Below are 17,207 nucleotides of genomic sequence, written 5' to 3'. Positions count from 1 at the left end.
TGAATCATGAGTCAGTGTAGACAATTTAAGTCCCTTCAAATCTCCTGAGGTGGCAAATTATGACACGTTCAATCTATTGCAGCACCAAGCAAACAATCTGAAGATCCCCATCATATCAAATCCTAGATATGATCGATTGTTTAAGGCGCACTACACAAAATAAACGTAACATTATTAATATCACTACTACAGATACCCATCCATCCATCGTCTACCGCTTGTCCCTTTCGGGGTCGCGGGGGGTGCTGGAGCCTATCTCAGCTGCACACGGGCGGTAGGCGGGGTACACCCTGGACAAGTCGCCACCTCATCGCAGGGCCAACACAGATAGACAACATTCACACTCACATTCACACACTAGGGCCAATTTTAGTGTTGCCAATCAACCTATCCCCAGGTGCATGTCTTTGGAGGTGGGAGGGGCCTATCCCCAGGTGCATGTCTTTGGAGGTGGGAGGGGCCTATCCCCAGGTGCATGTCTTTGGAGGTGGGAGGAACCCGGAGGGAACCCACGCAGTCACGGGGAGAACATGCAAACTCCACACAGAAAGATCCCGAGGCCGGGATTGAACTCAGGACCTTTGTATTGTGAGGATACCATTAACAAAAATTCCTCAAAACAGCCCACTACCTATAATATGGCCTTATTAAACATCAGATGATTGTCTCCCAAAACGTTATTAGTTAATGAAGTCATTAGAGACAACAGTCTTAACGTCATTGGTCTCAGTGAAACCTGGCTCAAACCAGATGATATTTCCCGCTTAACGAGGCATCTCCTTCTAACTATACGAATGCACATATTGCCCGTCCCCTTAAAAGGGGTGGAGGAGTCGCACTAATATACAATGTAAACCTTAACTTCACCCCTAACCTAAGTAATACATATAAATCATTTAAGGTGCTTACTATGAGGTCTGTCACACCGCTACCTCTCTACCTGGCCCCCCTGGGCCCTATTTGGACTTTATTTTCAGAGTTTGTCGCTGATCTAGTGACGCACACAGATAATATAATTATAATGGGGGATTTTAATATCCATATGAATACCACATCAGACCCTTTGTGCGTGGCGCTCCAGACTATAATTGATAGCTGTGGTCTTATAGAAATATTAAATGAACCCACGCATTGCAATGGTAATACAATAGATGTGTCACCACCTCCAAAGTTTTGAAAATCCCATAGACTAAAGTAATGTCCGATCATTACCTTATAAAATTCGAAGTTCTAACGCATTGTCAACAAGCTACTAATAACCACTGCTTTAGTAGCCGCAACATTAATGCTGTCACAACTATGACAGAGAATAATTTCGCCACACCTAGTGTGTGTGACAATCATTGGTACTTTAACTTAACTTAATGACTCTTGCTGGCCTACTGCCTTCAGTAATGGCGCCATTCCCAAATTATGTGTGCTCTATCGATAACCTCACTAACAACTTTAACAATGCCCTGCGCAACACCATCGATAGTATAGCACAGCTAAAGCTAAAAAAGGCCCCTTCTGAGGCGTACGCTCTGGTTTACAGAAGAAACTATAGCTCTTAAACTATCATGTAGAAAGCTGGAACGCAAATGACGTGTGACTAAACTTTGATTGACTGATCAATAATATTTAATCTTAGCAAGACATTGGGTACAATGGTAGGCTTCCAATTTTGTGGTAACAGTTTGGGGAAGGTTCTTTTCTATAAATCTTGTCGAAAGTCTTGTATATTTTACAGTCTGTAGCCATGATGTTGACATCTCTTAGCAGAAAAACAATCAATAAAACATAAGGGTTCATGGTACCATACAGTTCTTGTGGAAGTACGTTATATCCGACTAGGGACACTTTTGCATTCAGTTTTCCGCAATCGCTCAGAATTTCCCAGACTCCAGTCAGCTTGACAGCTAGAACCTTGAAGTCTAAGTTTTAAAAAAAACTACTGCAAGTGTGCTTTGGAAAAAAGTGATGGACACCTATTAAAAAAAAAAGAAAATGTGTGCATATGTCTGGCTACCTGCACGTGTATTGCTTGTCAATCATGGCTGATCTCTCAGTCAAAATGAATACACCAAAGTACCTGAAACACATGTTTTCTAAGTGTCTGTGTTCAGCTTTTATACACAACCACTAAGTGTGGCTGTGTGACCTGTGAGCCCATTTTCCCTCCTCCCTCATCTCATCCAGGAGCTATTTTAAGTCTTGTAAAAACCCAAAATATTATGCCAGGTTAGCACATTTTTTGAATGTTTTATGCAGTTAAAAAGTACAGAGTGTGGCCTTGCAGAGTTGTCTAATCCACTGGATCTGAAACATTTTTCCACAAAGTACCACCACAGAAAACAGTTGGCTCTCCAAGTACCACCCTTAATGACCAACATTAAAATACAGTTGCGTAGTAGACCTAAATATTCCTTAAAAACAAGGCAGAGGTTTTATATAGCAAGCATATTTAATATATTTGGCCACTGTAACATTACACACACTTTGAACGGTAACACTGTGTTGAATATTTAATTAAGTGATTATTTGGCACACCACTAGATAGAGCCTGTGTACCTCTAGTAGTCTGCGTACCACAGTTTGAGACTCACTGGTCTAATCTATAGCTGCCTCTAACTAAGCAGACCTTGATGAATGTGTTGAGGAATGAGAGTGTCTGTCGCGTTGGTGCACGGCCATGGAGTTGATTACCAGGCCAAAGGAGAAAGCGAAAAAGAAAAGTGAAGAAATTAGGAAGAAAAGGAATGAGGAAGTGATCTGCCCTACAGAGAATGTAACCACTAATTAAATACAGAAAAGCCTTTAAAAGTTCAGGAAGTTCTTGGAATTTTAAGGAGAACATGCCTTTCAAGTCCGCTTTGGGAGACGTCAGCTCAACGAACATTGTGGGGTTAACTGCGAAACTGTATTATACTTCAGCTTTTTCAACCCTTATTGTAAACAGTGGACCGCTGCCAAGCATGACGTCAGGCGAGACTTCAGCAAAACACTCACTAAACTTTAGCTGAGCCAGCATTCACTATTAATGTGTGTATTCAGCTTATTATTTGGTGACATAACAAGGAGGAGGAGCTTCATCAAGGAAGAGACGAAGAATGTACACAGGGGCTCATATTCTCATACTCATATTCAATACAGTGAGACACACACATATACTGTATACAGGGCTCAAATTTAACCACGGCAACTGTGGCAAAAGCCGTGACCGCCCTCGGCATTTGCCATAATGCCCTAAAAAATTTACCAACATCTGCGGCACGAACATGCCGTGACAGCCCTTGACTTTTTGCTTGTTAATGGACGAGGGATGTAACAGTCAAACGGTATATTGACAATTTGCGATAAAATTCCAGACGGTTAGTAATACTGTCTATTTTTTTAATTACCGAAAAAACGTCATTTATTAATGCATTTTACGCAACACAAAGTCAGGTGCATGCACACTAGCGTCGTTTGGCTTGATAATAATGGCGGACCAACGACACAGACTTTGCTCCAGAGTTTTCCCCTCGGAGTAAACGGAGCCAAGCGCTTGGTTTAACCTAACCGCCGTGCGTTTGAGAGCGCACTGCTGTGTTTAGATGGAGACAGGTGTGGACAATATTGGAGACAGACACACTTGTCCCCACACTAAAAGTATACAGCGAAGGAGAAAACTATTTGATGTTGCTTTCCTTTCCTTAATACAGCGTTCATCAGCTGCTGTGACTGAGAGTTAATGAGGTGAGGATACATGCAGCAGGTGAACGTTGTCACAACTTGTTTATAAGTCTTAAGTTTGTTTACTGGGATGTTCACTCCTCCTTTCTTTAACTGCAAACTGTATCAGTGTTCAAATAACTTCAATACTAGCTATGATGTTTTTTCATCTCATCGAATTGACGCGGGTTGTGAAGATTGTGTATTTGATGTGAGAGGTGTCACACCTCTTTATTTTTGTTGGCCAAACTGTTGTAATGATAGGAGGCGTTGGAGAAGAACAAAGCTTGTTTATTTGACTTTATCTTCTTCAGCCAAACTGCTTAGTTTTATTTTGATATTAAAAAGTAAACACCAGGGTTTTTTTTTTACATTACTTGTGTTTTTTTCATGTCACAAAATGTATTACTTCAAAAACCATTCATGTGACATAGCATGTTGTTAATGTGTTATTGTGTGTAGTTAATTACTATAGATAGATAGATAGATAGATAGATAGATAGATAGATAGTACTTTATTGATTCCTTCAGGAGAGTTCCCTCAGGAAAATTAAAATATACGACATATTTCTGCTCAAACTCTTAATGGATATGTCCCAATACAGCATCTAAACATATAAATGTACATAACCTAAATAAATAATAAAAAAAACCCTCCCTCTATTTAAATGTAAAAATTACGTTCACACCCCAACACTGGTTTACCTAACAATCAGTAATCATGACTTCAATATTGATAACAATAAGCTTAATTATTACTTTGGCCATAATTGGCAGCCCTAGATCTCATACATGAACAATATTTTTATCTATATGGACAAAAGGTGCAGTTACGTCTTATGGCCATCAGATGGTTGCCTTAAAACAGGGCTCATATATTAGGGCACCAAGGCTTTATTCCGAGGCATGGGCTCTAAAGCATGCATACATGCATGCATGCATACATATGTGTGTGTGTATATATATATATATATATATATATATATATATATATATATATATATATATATATATATATATATATATATATATATATATATATATATATATATATATATATATAAATATATATATATATATATATATATATATATATATATATATATATATATATATATATATATATATATATATATATATATTACGCTAAAATTATAATTTACATACATTTTAAAATAAGTCTGTGTAATTAGTAATTAGTATTAAAGGCAAATTTGCCTTGACCTTTTTAAGGTCAAGGCAAGTGTTGCCTTAAAGGAGAGCTCATATTTTAGGGCAAGGCAAATTTGAGGCCTGTAATACTAATTACTAATAACACAAGACTTATTTTAAAATGTATGTAAATTAGCATGTTTGTATATATATATATTTGCATCATCAACAATTATGCAAATTATATGATGAGGTCACATTGGCCACGCCTTCACCACCACATGTAGATTTCAAGATGGGGCAAACACCGTAGATATTTTTACTTTTTTTAAAATCGTCTGTAACCAAAAACTCTAATTCATCGATAGAATCAATTTATTGCTCAGGCTAACTTTGACTAGATTTTATGCAGTAGGTTCTCAAATAAACAGCATCTGTCGGATACTTCTTGACTGGCTTTTTCTGTAGTGGGTCCTTAAAAAAACAAAAACAAAGCACTCCAGCATACATGAAAGTTAGCATGGTCAGAAGTTTAAACATCAAACCCATGCAGGTATGGAATAGACAATAATATGGTTTCTCTTTTCCTTTGATCCCACTCATATGAAGATTTCTCACCAGCACTGAAAAATCTTGAGTGAGGTCAACAAGCCAGAAGTGTGGGTTCACTGGGTCTTGTGTAAATAAACATTCATGTCTGGCTGGCTTACATCTGGCAGCATCGCAGTGCCACTTTTTTTCTTTCTCAGCCAACTTTGGCTTTCATTAGGCAGTCTGGGAGTTTTAATTGCTGACTTTATGCAGCTCAGAGATCTAAGATACTTGCAAAAACGAGAGTTATTTTTTTCAATGCCAGAACTGCAGAGCTGGGTCAAAATCTGAGCATGACAGGAAAGTATTTTAGGTGGTGTGGACTGATCTTACCCGAAATAATGAGAAATGAGATACACCTTTTTGGCGAGTGAAAAATTCACATATTATATCTTTATTAATGTCAGGCCCTCACTCCCAAAATAACTGTTTGCCCATTGGTTATCAAATATATTATGTTTATCAAACATAAACAACAATAATAATATAATAATTAATTTATAGAACTAATGGCATCCTCTACCATTTGCCTTAAAGGCCTACTGAAATGAAAATGTTTTATTTAAACGGGGATAGCAGATCCATTCTATGTGTCATACTTGATAATTTCACGATATTGCCATATTTTTGCTGAAAGGATTTAGTAGAGAACATCGACGATAAAGTTCGCAACTTTTGGTCGCTGATAAAAAAAAGCCTTGCCCCTACCGGAAGTAGCGTGACGTCACAAGCTGGAGTGCTGCTCACATTTCCCCATTGTTTACACCAGCAGCGAGAGAGAGTCGGACCGAGAATTCGACGATTACCCCATTAATTTGAGCGAGGATGAAAGATTCGTGGATGAGGAAAGTGAGAGTGAAGGACTATAGTGCAGTGCAGGATGTATCTTTTTTTCGCTCTGACCGTAACTTAGGTACAAGGGCTCATTGGATTCCACACTTTCTTCTTTTTCTATTGTGGATCACGGATTTGTATTTTAAACCACCTGGGATACTATATCCTCTTGAAAATGAGAGTCGAGAACGCGAAATGGACATTCACAGTGACTTTTATCTCCACGACAATACATCGGCGAAACACTTTAGCTACGGAGCTAACGTGATAGCATCGGGCTCAAATGCAGATATAAACAAAATAAATAAACCCCTGACTGGAAGGATAGACAGAAAATCAACAATACTATTAAACCATGGACATGTAAATACACGGTTAATGCTTTCCAGCTTGGCGAAGATTAACAATGCTGTTGCTAACTACGCCATTGAAGCTAACTTAGCAACGGGACCTCACAGAACTATGATAAAAACATTAGCGCTCCACCTACGCCAGCCAGCCCTCATCTGCTCATCAACACCCGTGCTCACCTGCGTTCCAGCGATCGACGGAAGGACGAAGGACTTCACCCGATCATCCGTGCGGTCGGCGGCTAGCGTCGGCTAGCGCGTCTGCTATCCAAGTCAAAGTCCTCCTGGTTGTGTTGCTACAGCCAGCCGCTAATACACCGATCCCACCTACAACTTTCTTCTTTGCAGTCTTCATTGTTCATTAAACAAATTGCAAAAGATTCACCAACACAGATGTCCAGAATACTGTGGAATTTTGAGATGAAAACAGAGCTTTTTTGTATTGGATTCAAAGGTGTACCAATAGTTCCGTTTAACTAGTGATGTCACTCGCATACGTCATCATACAAAGACGTTTTCAACCGGAAGTTTAGCGGGAAATTTAAAATTGCACTTTATAAGTTAACCCGGCCGTATTGGCATGTGTTGCAATGTTAAGATTTCATCAGTGATATATAAACTATCAGACTGCGTGGTCGCTAGTAGTGGCTTTCAGTAGGCCTTTAACCCTGGTAGTATCTTAAAAAAACATTTTTTTTAAATAAACCTTCCCCCTAATAAATGCCTGGTAGTCTCTGCAGTTGGCAATAGATTAACAGCCTGGTCACTCCCTAAGAGAATACTGTATATTAACTGTATCATATAGTTGAATAAGGTATCAGTGAGGGAAAATGGAAATCAATCAATTATTTAATTCAATCAAAAAACCTCCCCTCCTACCTCATCGTGTAGCTCTGTGTATGTGTCAACCAGCGAGCGCCCCAGCGTGGCGTAAATCTTTTGCATCTCAGACCGTGGAACATGCTCAACAATCAGACTCCACAGAGACGGACCCGGACACCCAATCAGGTTCCTGCTGGTAGACTGCATATGGCTGCCAGTCTGTGGAGACAACAAGGAAACAATTATTTAAGCAATTCATGTTGCGGCCCTGCGATGAGGTGGCGACTTGTCCAGGGTGTACCCCGCCTTCCGCCTGAGTGCAGCTGGGATGGGCTCCAGCACCCCCGCGACCCGAAGGGGACAAGCGGTATAAAATGGATGGACAATTCATGTTGCAAATAAATCAGGGGCGTAAAACTCGTTTTAGACCGGGGGCCACATGGAGAAAAATGTACTCCCAAGTGGGCCGGGCTGGTAAAATCACGGCACGATAACTTAAAAATAAAGACAACTTCAGAGGGTTTTCTTTGTTTAAAAATAGAACAAGCACATTCTGAAAATGTGCAAGTCATAATGTTGTTTTTTTTACACTTACATATTGCGGTTAATAGTATTCTATCTTTTGATGTCGTTATTTATATTTTCTGAATAAATTATGTGATAATGTTCATCAGTCAACTCCATCCATCCATCCATCCATTTACTACCGCTTGTCCCGTTCAGGGTCGCGGGGGATGCTGGAGCCTATCTCAGCTGCATTCGGGCGGAAGGCGGGGTACACCCTGGACAAGTAGCCACCTCATCGCAGGGCCAACACAGATAGAGAACATTCACACTCACATTCACACACTAGGGCCCATTTAGTGTTGCCAATCAACCTATCCCCAGGTGCATGTCTTTGGAGGTGGGAGGGGCCTATCCCCAGGTGCATGTCTTTGGAGGTGGGAGGAAGCCGGAGTACCCGGAGGGAACCCACGCAGTCAACTCATTGGTGTTAATTTTCAATCTATGAAGATGAAAAAATTGTATGAAAATCAAATTACAGTATGTTATTTATGTAGTTAGGGCTGCAACTAACGATTAATTTGATAATCGATTAATCTGTCGATTATTACTTCGATCAATCGATCAATAATCGGATAAAAGAGACTAACTACATTTCTATCCTTTCCAGTATTTTATTGAGAAAAAAAACAGCATACTGGCACCATACTTATTTTGATTATTGTTTCTCAGCTGTTTGTACATGTTGCAGTTTGTTTATAAAAAAAAAATTAAAAACTTAAAACTTTTTTTAATTAAAAAAAATTGTCTCTGCGCATGCGCATAGCATAAATCCAACGACTCGATGACTAAATTAATCGCCAACTATTTTTATAATCGATTTTAATCGATTTAATCGATTAGTTGTTGCAGCCCTATATGTAGTTTGATCATTTTCCTCGACTGATGTACTAACATCATGTGGTTTATTTTGTACATATGTAGCATCATCTACAAAGATACAAAGAATTGCTATTGCGACATCTAGTGGACACATTTAGAACAGCAGTTTCTTTCATTCAAAAATGTCAGGTTAATTTTTATATTCAGCAAACTCATCCCGTGGGGCCGGATAAAACCTGTTCGCGGGCCTGGTCCGGCCCTCGGGCCGTACATTTAACACCCCTGCTTTAGATGAATAGCTTGAACATTTGAATTATTCGATATAGCCGATATAGGGTACTCAAATGGAATGAAAAATAACATTGTCTAGAGTTACATTGATTGGATAAACTTAGTGTAACATACAAACCCCGTTTCCATATGAGTTGGGAAATTGTGTTAGATGTAAATATAAACGGAATACAATGATTTGCAAATCCTTTTCAACCCATATTCAGTTGAATATGCTACAAAGACAACATATTTCATGTTCAAACTCATAAACTTTATTTTTTTTGCAAATAATCATTAACTTTAGAATTTGATGGCAGCAACACGTGCCAAAGAAGTTGGGAAAGGTGGCAATAAATACTGATAAAGTTGAGGAATGCTCATCAAACACTTATTTGGAACATCCCACAGGTGAACAGGCTAATTGGGAACAGGTGGGTGCCATGATTGGGTATAAAAGTAGATTCCATGAAATGCTCAGTCATTCACAAACAAGGATGGGGCGAGGGTCACCACTTTGTCAACAAATGCCTGAGCAAATTGTTGAACAGTTTAAGAAAAACCTTTCTCAAGCAGCTATTGCAAGGAATTTAGGGATTTCACCATCTACGCTCCGTAATATCATCAAAGGGTTCAGAGAATGTGGAGAAATTACTGCACGTAAGCAGCTAAGCCCGTGACCTTCCATCCCTCAGCCTGTACTGCATCAACAAGCCACATCAGTGTGTAAAGGATATCACCACATGGGCTCAGGAACACTTCAGAAAACCACTGTCAGTAACTACAGTTGGTCGCTACATCTGTAAGTGCAAGTTAAAACTCTCCTATGCAGGGCGAAAACCGTTTATCAACAACACCCAGAAACGCTGTCGGCTTCGCTGGGCCTGAGCTAATCTAAGATGGACTGATACAAAGTGGTTCTGTGGTCTGACGAGTCCACATTTCAAATTGCTTTTGGAAACTGTGGACGTCGTGTCCTCCGGACCAAAGAGGAAAAGAACCATCCGGATTGTTCTAGGCGCAAAGTGTAAAAGGCAGCATGTGTGATGGTATGGGGGTGTATTAGTGCCCAAGACATGGGTAACTTACACATCTGTGAAGGCGCCATTAATGCTGAAAGGTACATACAGCTTTTGGAGCAACATATGTTGCCATCCAAGCAACGTTACCATGGACGCCCCTGCTTATTTCAGCAAGACAATGCCAAGCCACGTGTTACATCAACGTGGCTTCACAGTAAAAGAGTGCGGGTACTAGACTGGCCTGCCTGTAGTCCAGACCTGTCTCCCATTAAAAATGTGTGGTGCATTATGAAGCCTAAAATAGCACAAGGGAGACCCCCGGACTGTTGAACAACTTAAGCTGTACATCAAGCAAGAATGGGAAAGAATTCCACTTCAAAAATGTGTCTCCTCACTTCCCAAACCTTTACTGAGTGTTGTTCAAAGGAAAGGCCATGTAACACAGTGGTGAACATGCCCTTTCCCAACTACTTTGGCACGTGTTGCAGCCATGAAATTATAAGTTAATTATTATTTGCAAAAAAAAAAAATAAAGTTTAGGAGTTTGAACATCAAATATCTTGTCTTTGTAGTGCATTCAATTGAATATGGCTTGAAAAGGATTTGCAAATCATTGTATTCCGTTTATATTTACATCTAACACCATTTCCCAACTCATATGGAAACGGGGTTTGTATTTTCAACAGATTTGTTACATGTGGGCCAATTCATTTCAGGGGTTGGAGCACACATACAAAGTGGCCTTGGGGGCCCTGACCACCTTGACCTAACACCTTAGTAAATGTAGGTATTATTTCAAATAGTAATGACTAACTTAGTAACTGAAAGCGTTTATGCTGGCGATATTGAAACCTGATAGTTAGCCGAGTCATGCTAAAGTTAGCCAGCTGTTGTCAGGCCAAACAAACACCACATGTGACGTCCGTGACGTGTTCATTGGGGATATTTAGAATGTAATACCTACACCACGGAACTAGAAGTAGTTAATCGTGCAGCTTCCATAAAACACCAAAGAAAGAGAGAGAGAAAGAGAAGCTCACCTTCAGTGTGTGGTATCCAGGGCTAACATCTCTGTTGCTAGGCTACACAACTATCGCGAGATTTCGCGTGGCTCATGGTTCATTCAAGTTGAATATTTTAAGGATTTTTTTGAAGACTTTTATTCCACGTCAGCTTGTTGCGTCACTTTAATACGTTGTAACGGGCAACTAAATGTGGGCGAGGGCGCGACGGACAAACGTGTTTGTCCAGTGGGCCACTTTTGAGACGTAAAAGATGGGCTGGACGTTCAAATGTACTTTTACACCTTTGGCCCCGCCCCCTTCACGGCGTGCAACTCCCACGACGTCTTTGTGCTAAATCTTTCAAAGTTGGAACAACAATGTGACAAATACTCCACTCACGGAGTTGTTGTCCACCATGAAGATGTGCTTCATCTTCCCCGCGGTGCTTCTCTGCACGACAGCCGCCTTCGAGCCGGCGGTGTCCGGCCAGCAGCAGCAGCAGCAGCCCGGGGAGGAGAGCACCTGCGAGGCCGGCGGCAGCCTCTACTACGCGGGGGAGTGGTTCTTCCTGGACTCGGACCACTGCACCCAGTGCGAGTGCACGGCCCAGGGCTCGGTGTGTGTCCGCACCCAGTGCACCTCCCTGCCGGCGGCGTGCGTCCATGTGAGCCGCTACCCCGGAGACTGCTGCCCGCGGTGCGAGAGGATCGGGTGCGAGTACCGGGGGGAAGTCTACGAGCTGGGCCGCGACTTCCAGGTGAGAAGCACATTAAATAGTGACTTTTAAATATATCGTCAGTCTTCATCGGGTGCACCTGTAAGGACATCTTTCATCAAATGTGTCAAAAATGATATTTTACAAGAAAGTACCGCTATGGCATCTTTTCCAGCTTTTTTCTCTCTCCATCCATTCCCCTTTTATGAACGTAGTTAGGAGTGTTGCAGCGCCCCCTTCTGGTGGGTGCAAATAAACACATACTGAACAACTACATTGGGTACACCTGCACGACCAGCTAGTCCAGGGGCCCCCAAACTATGGCCCGCGGGTCGGATACGGCCCACCAGCGTCCAAAACACAGCCCACGGGAAGTCCCAAGTTTTTTTGTTTTTTTTTAAATAAATAAAAATTTTTTTTTTAAATCTGTCTTTTCTAATCCATTTTCAACCGCTTGTTACTCTCGGTGTCTCCTAGCTGCTCAGGCTAATCATTATGTCTAAAAATACACTTTTCCATTGATAACGTGACATCATCGGCAAAGTCGCTGTTTCAGTTAATTAGTGTGCAAGGAATATATATATATATATTAGGGCTGCAACTAACGATTAATTTGATAATCGATTAGTCTGTCGATTATTGCTTCGATTAATAATTGGATAAAAGAGACACTACATTTCTATCCTTTCCAGTATTTTATTGAAAAAAACCATCATACTGGCACCATGTTGTGGACATTGGGGGTGCAGCATACACCAACAATAACACAGAAATGTAACTCATCAGATCAGGGGCCGTACTTATCAAGCTTCTTAGAGTGACATTTTACACTTAAGTCCTGAGAATTTGCGAAATTTAGTGCTACTCTCAAACTTAAGAATAAAAGCTTTTTATCAACGTTCTTAAGTCTAAGAATCACTCCTACTCTCCACGATATTTAAGAGACCTTCAGAGGTGTCTTAAGTGGTTAGGAGTTGCCAGCAGGGGATGGCACTGAGGCGAGAGAGACGTGCGCGAACGTTCAGGGAGCGGAATGATGTCCTGGATTTGTTTGATGACGAGCAGCTGATCAAACGGTATCGTTTAGACAGAGCGGGTATTATTTTTGTCACAGATTTAATACTTTTCGATTCCATGTTGATTTCTGCATGTGGCTGCAGTGGGCTAGTATATATAGAGCCACCCACACCACTTTCAAATTAGTTGCCTAATTAATGAATTGGAAAGAAAATGTTATGACAGTAGCGTATGTGTGTGGCCGTGAGGTGAGTGACGTCAGTGAGTGTGTGGGCGAGAGAAGAGAGGGAGCGGTAGTGTGAGTGCCGGCGGGGACTAGTTTGTTTTGTATTATTTTGTAGTTTATTGTCAAAATATACACTCCCATTGTCCACTTAAATATTTCTAAGATATTTCTTTATTCTTAGACAACGGATTCCCTTCCGTGATTGGTCATTTCTATGGACACAGAAATGACGTCACCTAAAATTCCGTTTACGGCACATAGTAATGTCGTAATTCAGCTCTGAGTGTGACACTTAAGATTCAGTCCTACACTTCGCTGAAAGTGTGAGTAAGACGCTTGATAACTAACTTTTAAGTGCAGCTTTCAGCGAATAATTTATTTACTCTTAAGTCAACTCTTAGCAGACTTCTTAGGTGTAATTCTGAGAAGCTTGATAAGTACGGCCCCAGAACTGAATCTTGTACACGTTTCTGTTGTTAATAATAAAGGATTCATTTAATAGCATGAAATATTCCAGCACCTTCATAATGTTTAGTTATACTAAAGCGTCACTCAAATCTAAATATATTTATATAGCTTTATCGGGCCCGGCTACATTGATCCATTATGAAACCAACCTGAGATATTTCTGTCCGTTACGTTTATTTCCAAATTGGTAAGCGTGCATTTTCTCTCTCCAAATGGAGTCAAATGTGCCGGAGACACATTATCAGCCCTGCGTTGCAACAAAAGCATAACTTTAACGTTACTCACAAAAAAGCTGAACTCATGAATGCTTGTTGCCACTATGGACTTCAAAAGTTACGTACTGTGAGTTCTTCCCTTCATCCATGGCTGCAACATGTTTCTTCTTCAGGTGCTCCTGAAGCAATGTTGTACTTCCGTGCCATTTTGCAGGAAACGCTCTTCTTTGACGTCTTTAAAGTGAAATGTTCCCACACTTTTGACGACTTAGGTCGTACACTTTTCTCCATTGAAGCAATAACCTCAAGATGTTTCTCCGCTAAACTATCGGTAGTGTTTTCCTGCGCCATTTTTCGGATGTTTCCAGCAAAGGAGACGCCGTCGTCACGTGAGCTGCACATGACACATCATTGGCTAGCTTACGCCACCTCATGAGACGTAGCCTCAGCGCCGCCCTGGCGCTGTTTTGTACTGCTTTTGTACTTACTTTGATTATTGTTTCTCAGCTGTTTGTAGATGTTGCAGTTTATAAATAAAGGTTTATACAAAAAAAAAAAAAGCCTCCGCGCATGCGCATAGCATAGTTCCAACGAATCGATGACTAAATTAATCGTCAACTATTTTGATAATCGATTTAATCGATTAGTTGTTGCAGCCCTAATATATATATATATATATATATATATATATATATATATATATATATATATATATATATATATATATATATATATAATAGGGGTGTGGGAAAAAAATCGATTCAAATTCGAATCACAATTTTAACGTTGTGCGATTCAGAATCAATTCTCATTTTTAAAAAATCGATTTTTTTATTTTTTTAAATTATTATTATTATTATTTTTTTTTTAAATTAATAAATCCAACAAAACAATACACAGCAATACCATAACAATGCAATCCAATTCCAAAAGCAAAGCCGAGCCAGCAACACTCAGAAGTGCAATAAACAGAGCAATTGAGAGGAGACACAAACACCACACACAACAATTGAGAGGAGACACAAACACCACACACAACAATTGAGAGGAGACACAAACACCACACACAACAATTGAGAGGAGACACAAACACCACACACAACAATTGAGAGGAGACACAAACACCACACACAACAATTGAGAGGAGACACAAACACCACACACAACAATTGAGAGGAGACACAAACACCACACACAACAATTGAGAGGAGACACAAACACCACACACAACAAACCAAAAGTAGTGAAACAAAAATGAATATTATCAACAACAGTATCAATATTAGTTACAATTTCAACATAGCAGTGATTACAAATCCCTCATTGACATTATCATTAGACATTTATAAAAATAAAAAAAAGAACAATAGTGTGACAGTGGCTTACACTTGCATCGCATGTCATAAGCTTGACAACACACTGTGTCCAATATTTTCACAAAGATAAAATAAGTCATATTTTTGGTTCATTTAATAGTTCAAACAAATGTACATTATTGCAATCAGTTGATAAAACATTGTCCTTTACAATTATAAAAGCTTTTTACAAAAATCTACTACCCTGCTTGCATGTCAGCAGACTGGGGTAGATCCTGCTGAAATCTATGTATTCCATGAATAGACAATCCTTTTGAATCCGGAAAATATCGTTTTTGAATCGAGAATCGCATTGAATCGAGAAAAAGAACGAGTTTGAATTGAATCGTAACCCCAAAAATCGATATTGAATCGAATCGTGGGACACCCAAAGATCTGCAGCCCTAATATATATATATATATATACACCGTATTTTTCGGAGTATAAGTCGCACCGGCCGAAAATGCATAATAAAGAAGGAAAAAAACATATATAAGTCGCACTGGAGTATAAGTCGCATTTTTGGGGGAAATGTATTTGATAAAAGCCAACAGCAAGAATAGACATTTGAAGGGCAATTTACAATAAATAAAGAATAGTGAACAACAGGCTGAATAAGTGTACGTTATATGAGGCATAAATAACCAACTGCTATGTTAACGTAACATATTATGGTAAGAGTCATTGAAATAACTATAACATATAGAACATGCTATACGTTTACCAAACAATCTGTCACTCCTAATCGCTAAATCCCATGAAATCTTATACGTCTAGTCTCTTACGTCAATGACATCAATAATATTATACGATATTTTACGCTAATGTGTTCATCATTTCACACATAAGTCGCTCCTGAGTATAAGTCGCACCCCCGGCCAAACTATGACAAAAACTGCCACTTATAGTCCGAAAAATACGGTGTATATATATATATATATATATATATATATATATATATATATATATATATATATATATAGGTCAGGAAAAAAACACAGGCTATTTAAGTAAAGTTAAAGTAGCAATGATTGTCACACACACACTAGGTGTGGCGAAATTATTCTCTGCATTTGACCCATCACCCTTGATCACACCCTGGGAGGTGAGGGGAGCAGTGAGTAGCAGTGGCGGCCGCGCCCGGGAATCATTTTAGGTGATTTAACCCCCAATTCCAAGCCTTGATGCTGAGTGCCAAGCAGGGAGGTAATGGCTCCCATTTTTATAGTCTTTGTGTATGACTCGGCCGAGGTTTGAACTCACAACCTACCCATCTCAGGGCAGACACTCTAACCGTTTCATCCCTACAAGCCTGTTTCACAGGTTTCTCTGCTCTTCAGGGGGATTTTGATCCCCTGAAGAGCGGGGAAACCTTGTAGGGATGAAATAGCCTCTGTGTTTTTTCCTGACCTATATTCCGCTTTACCCCTCCGGTATTGAGCATTGTATAACGGATAAACCACAGAAACCTTGACTATATATATATATATATATATATATATATATATATATATATATATATATATGAAAGCTAAAGACCAGGTGGGGCGGACTTCTCCCGTCACTATTATGAGAAGCGGCATCCTCTGTAGCAAAGATTTGTTTTGGGGCTATTTCTTTTATCCCAGTCACACATCTCAGTACTGTTATGTAACGTGCAGGTGTCCACTACAGTGGACGTTGGCCTGTAGATGGTTAAAATGTCAATGCAAGGATCTGCCAAAGTGGTCCAAGGAAAAAAAGTCTACCACATTTTGAACTGAACTGGAGGGCCAGTCTGGTGTTACCGGGCCGCCAGTTGAATAGCCCTGGACTAGAAGAAGTGTTTGGCAATATTCCTTGTGTTAGATAAAAGGGATGTCAATTGATATTACATAACATAAAGTTTAGTGTATACCAGGGGTGTCAAACCTACGGCCTGAGGGCCGGATCAGGCCCGCAAACAGGTTTTATCCGGCCCGCGGGATGAGTTTGCTAAGTATAAAAATTAACCTGAAATTTTTGAATGAAAGAAACTGCTGTTCTAAATGTGACCACTAGATGTCACAATAGCAATTCTTTGTGTCTTTGTAGATGATGCTACATA

At 39.9% G+C, this 17,207-nt stretch overlaps 2 protein-coding genes across 7 annotated transcripts in view; one reads left to right on the top strand and one right to left on the bottom strand.

Annotated features, from left to right (window-relative positions):
* The window catches only part of ccdc24 (coiled-coil domain containing 24), a 32,428-nt gene extending 21,040 nt beyond the window's left edge, over positions 1-11,388 (bottom strand). Inside the window, exons 1-3 of one of the 5 annotated variants that reach the window (XM_062023699.1) lie at positions 11,161-11,388; positions 8,283-8,448; positions 7,500-7,661 (exon numbers count right to left, since the gene is read on the bottom strand). In XM_062023699.1, coding sequence (XP_061879683.1) covers positions 7,500-7,649 — 150 coding nt within the window. In that variant the 5' untranslated portion in view covers positions 7,650-7,661; positions 8,283-8,448; positions 11,161-11,388. Of the gene's footprint in view, positions 1-7,499; positions 7,662-8,282; positions 8,449-11,080; positions 11,127-11,160 lie in introns of those variants that run through there. The other 4 variants (XM_062023703.1, XM_062023701.1, XM_062023700.1 and 1 more) reach the window with 4 other exon arrangements.
* The window catches only part of zgc:113531 (uncharacterized protein LOC541359 homolog), a 9,845-nt gene continuing 3,973 nt past the window's right edge, over positions 11,336-17,207 (top strand). Inside the window, exon 1 of one of the 2 annotated variants that reach the window (XM_062023705.1) lies at positions 11,336-11,881. In XM_062023705.1, coding sequence (XP_061879689.1) covers positions 11,540-11,881 — 342 coding nt within the window. In that variant the 5' untranslated portion in view covers positions 11,336-11,539. The remainder of the gene's footprint in view (positions 11,882-17,207) is intronic. The other variant, XM_062023704.1, reaches the window with a different exon arrangement.

This window comes from Entelurus aequoreus, linkage group LG16 (genome assembly GCF_033978785.1).
Source record: "Entelurus aequoreus isolate RoL-2023_Sb linkage group LG16, RoL_Eaeq_v1.1, whole genome shotgun sequence".
In the NCBI taxonomy this organism is placed as follows: Eukaryota; Metazoa; Chordata; class Actinopteri; order Syngnathiformes; family Syngnathidae; genus Entelurus; species Entelurus aequoreus.
This window is presented reverse-complemented; position numbering and strand designations above follow the sequence as displayed.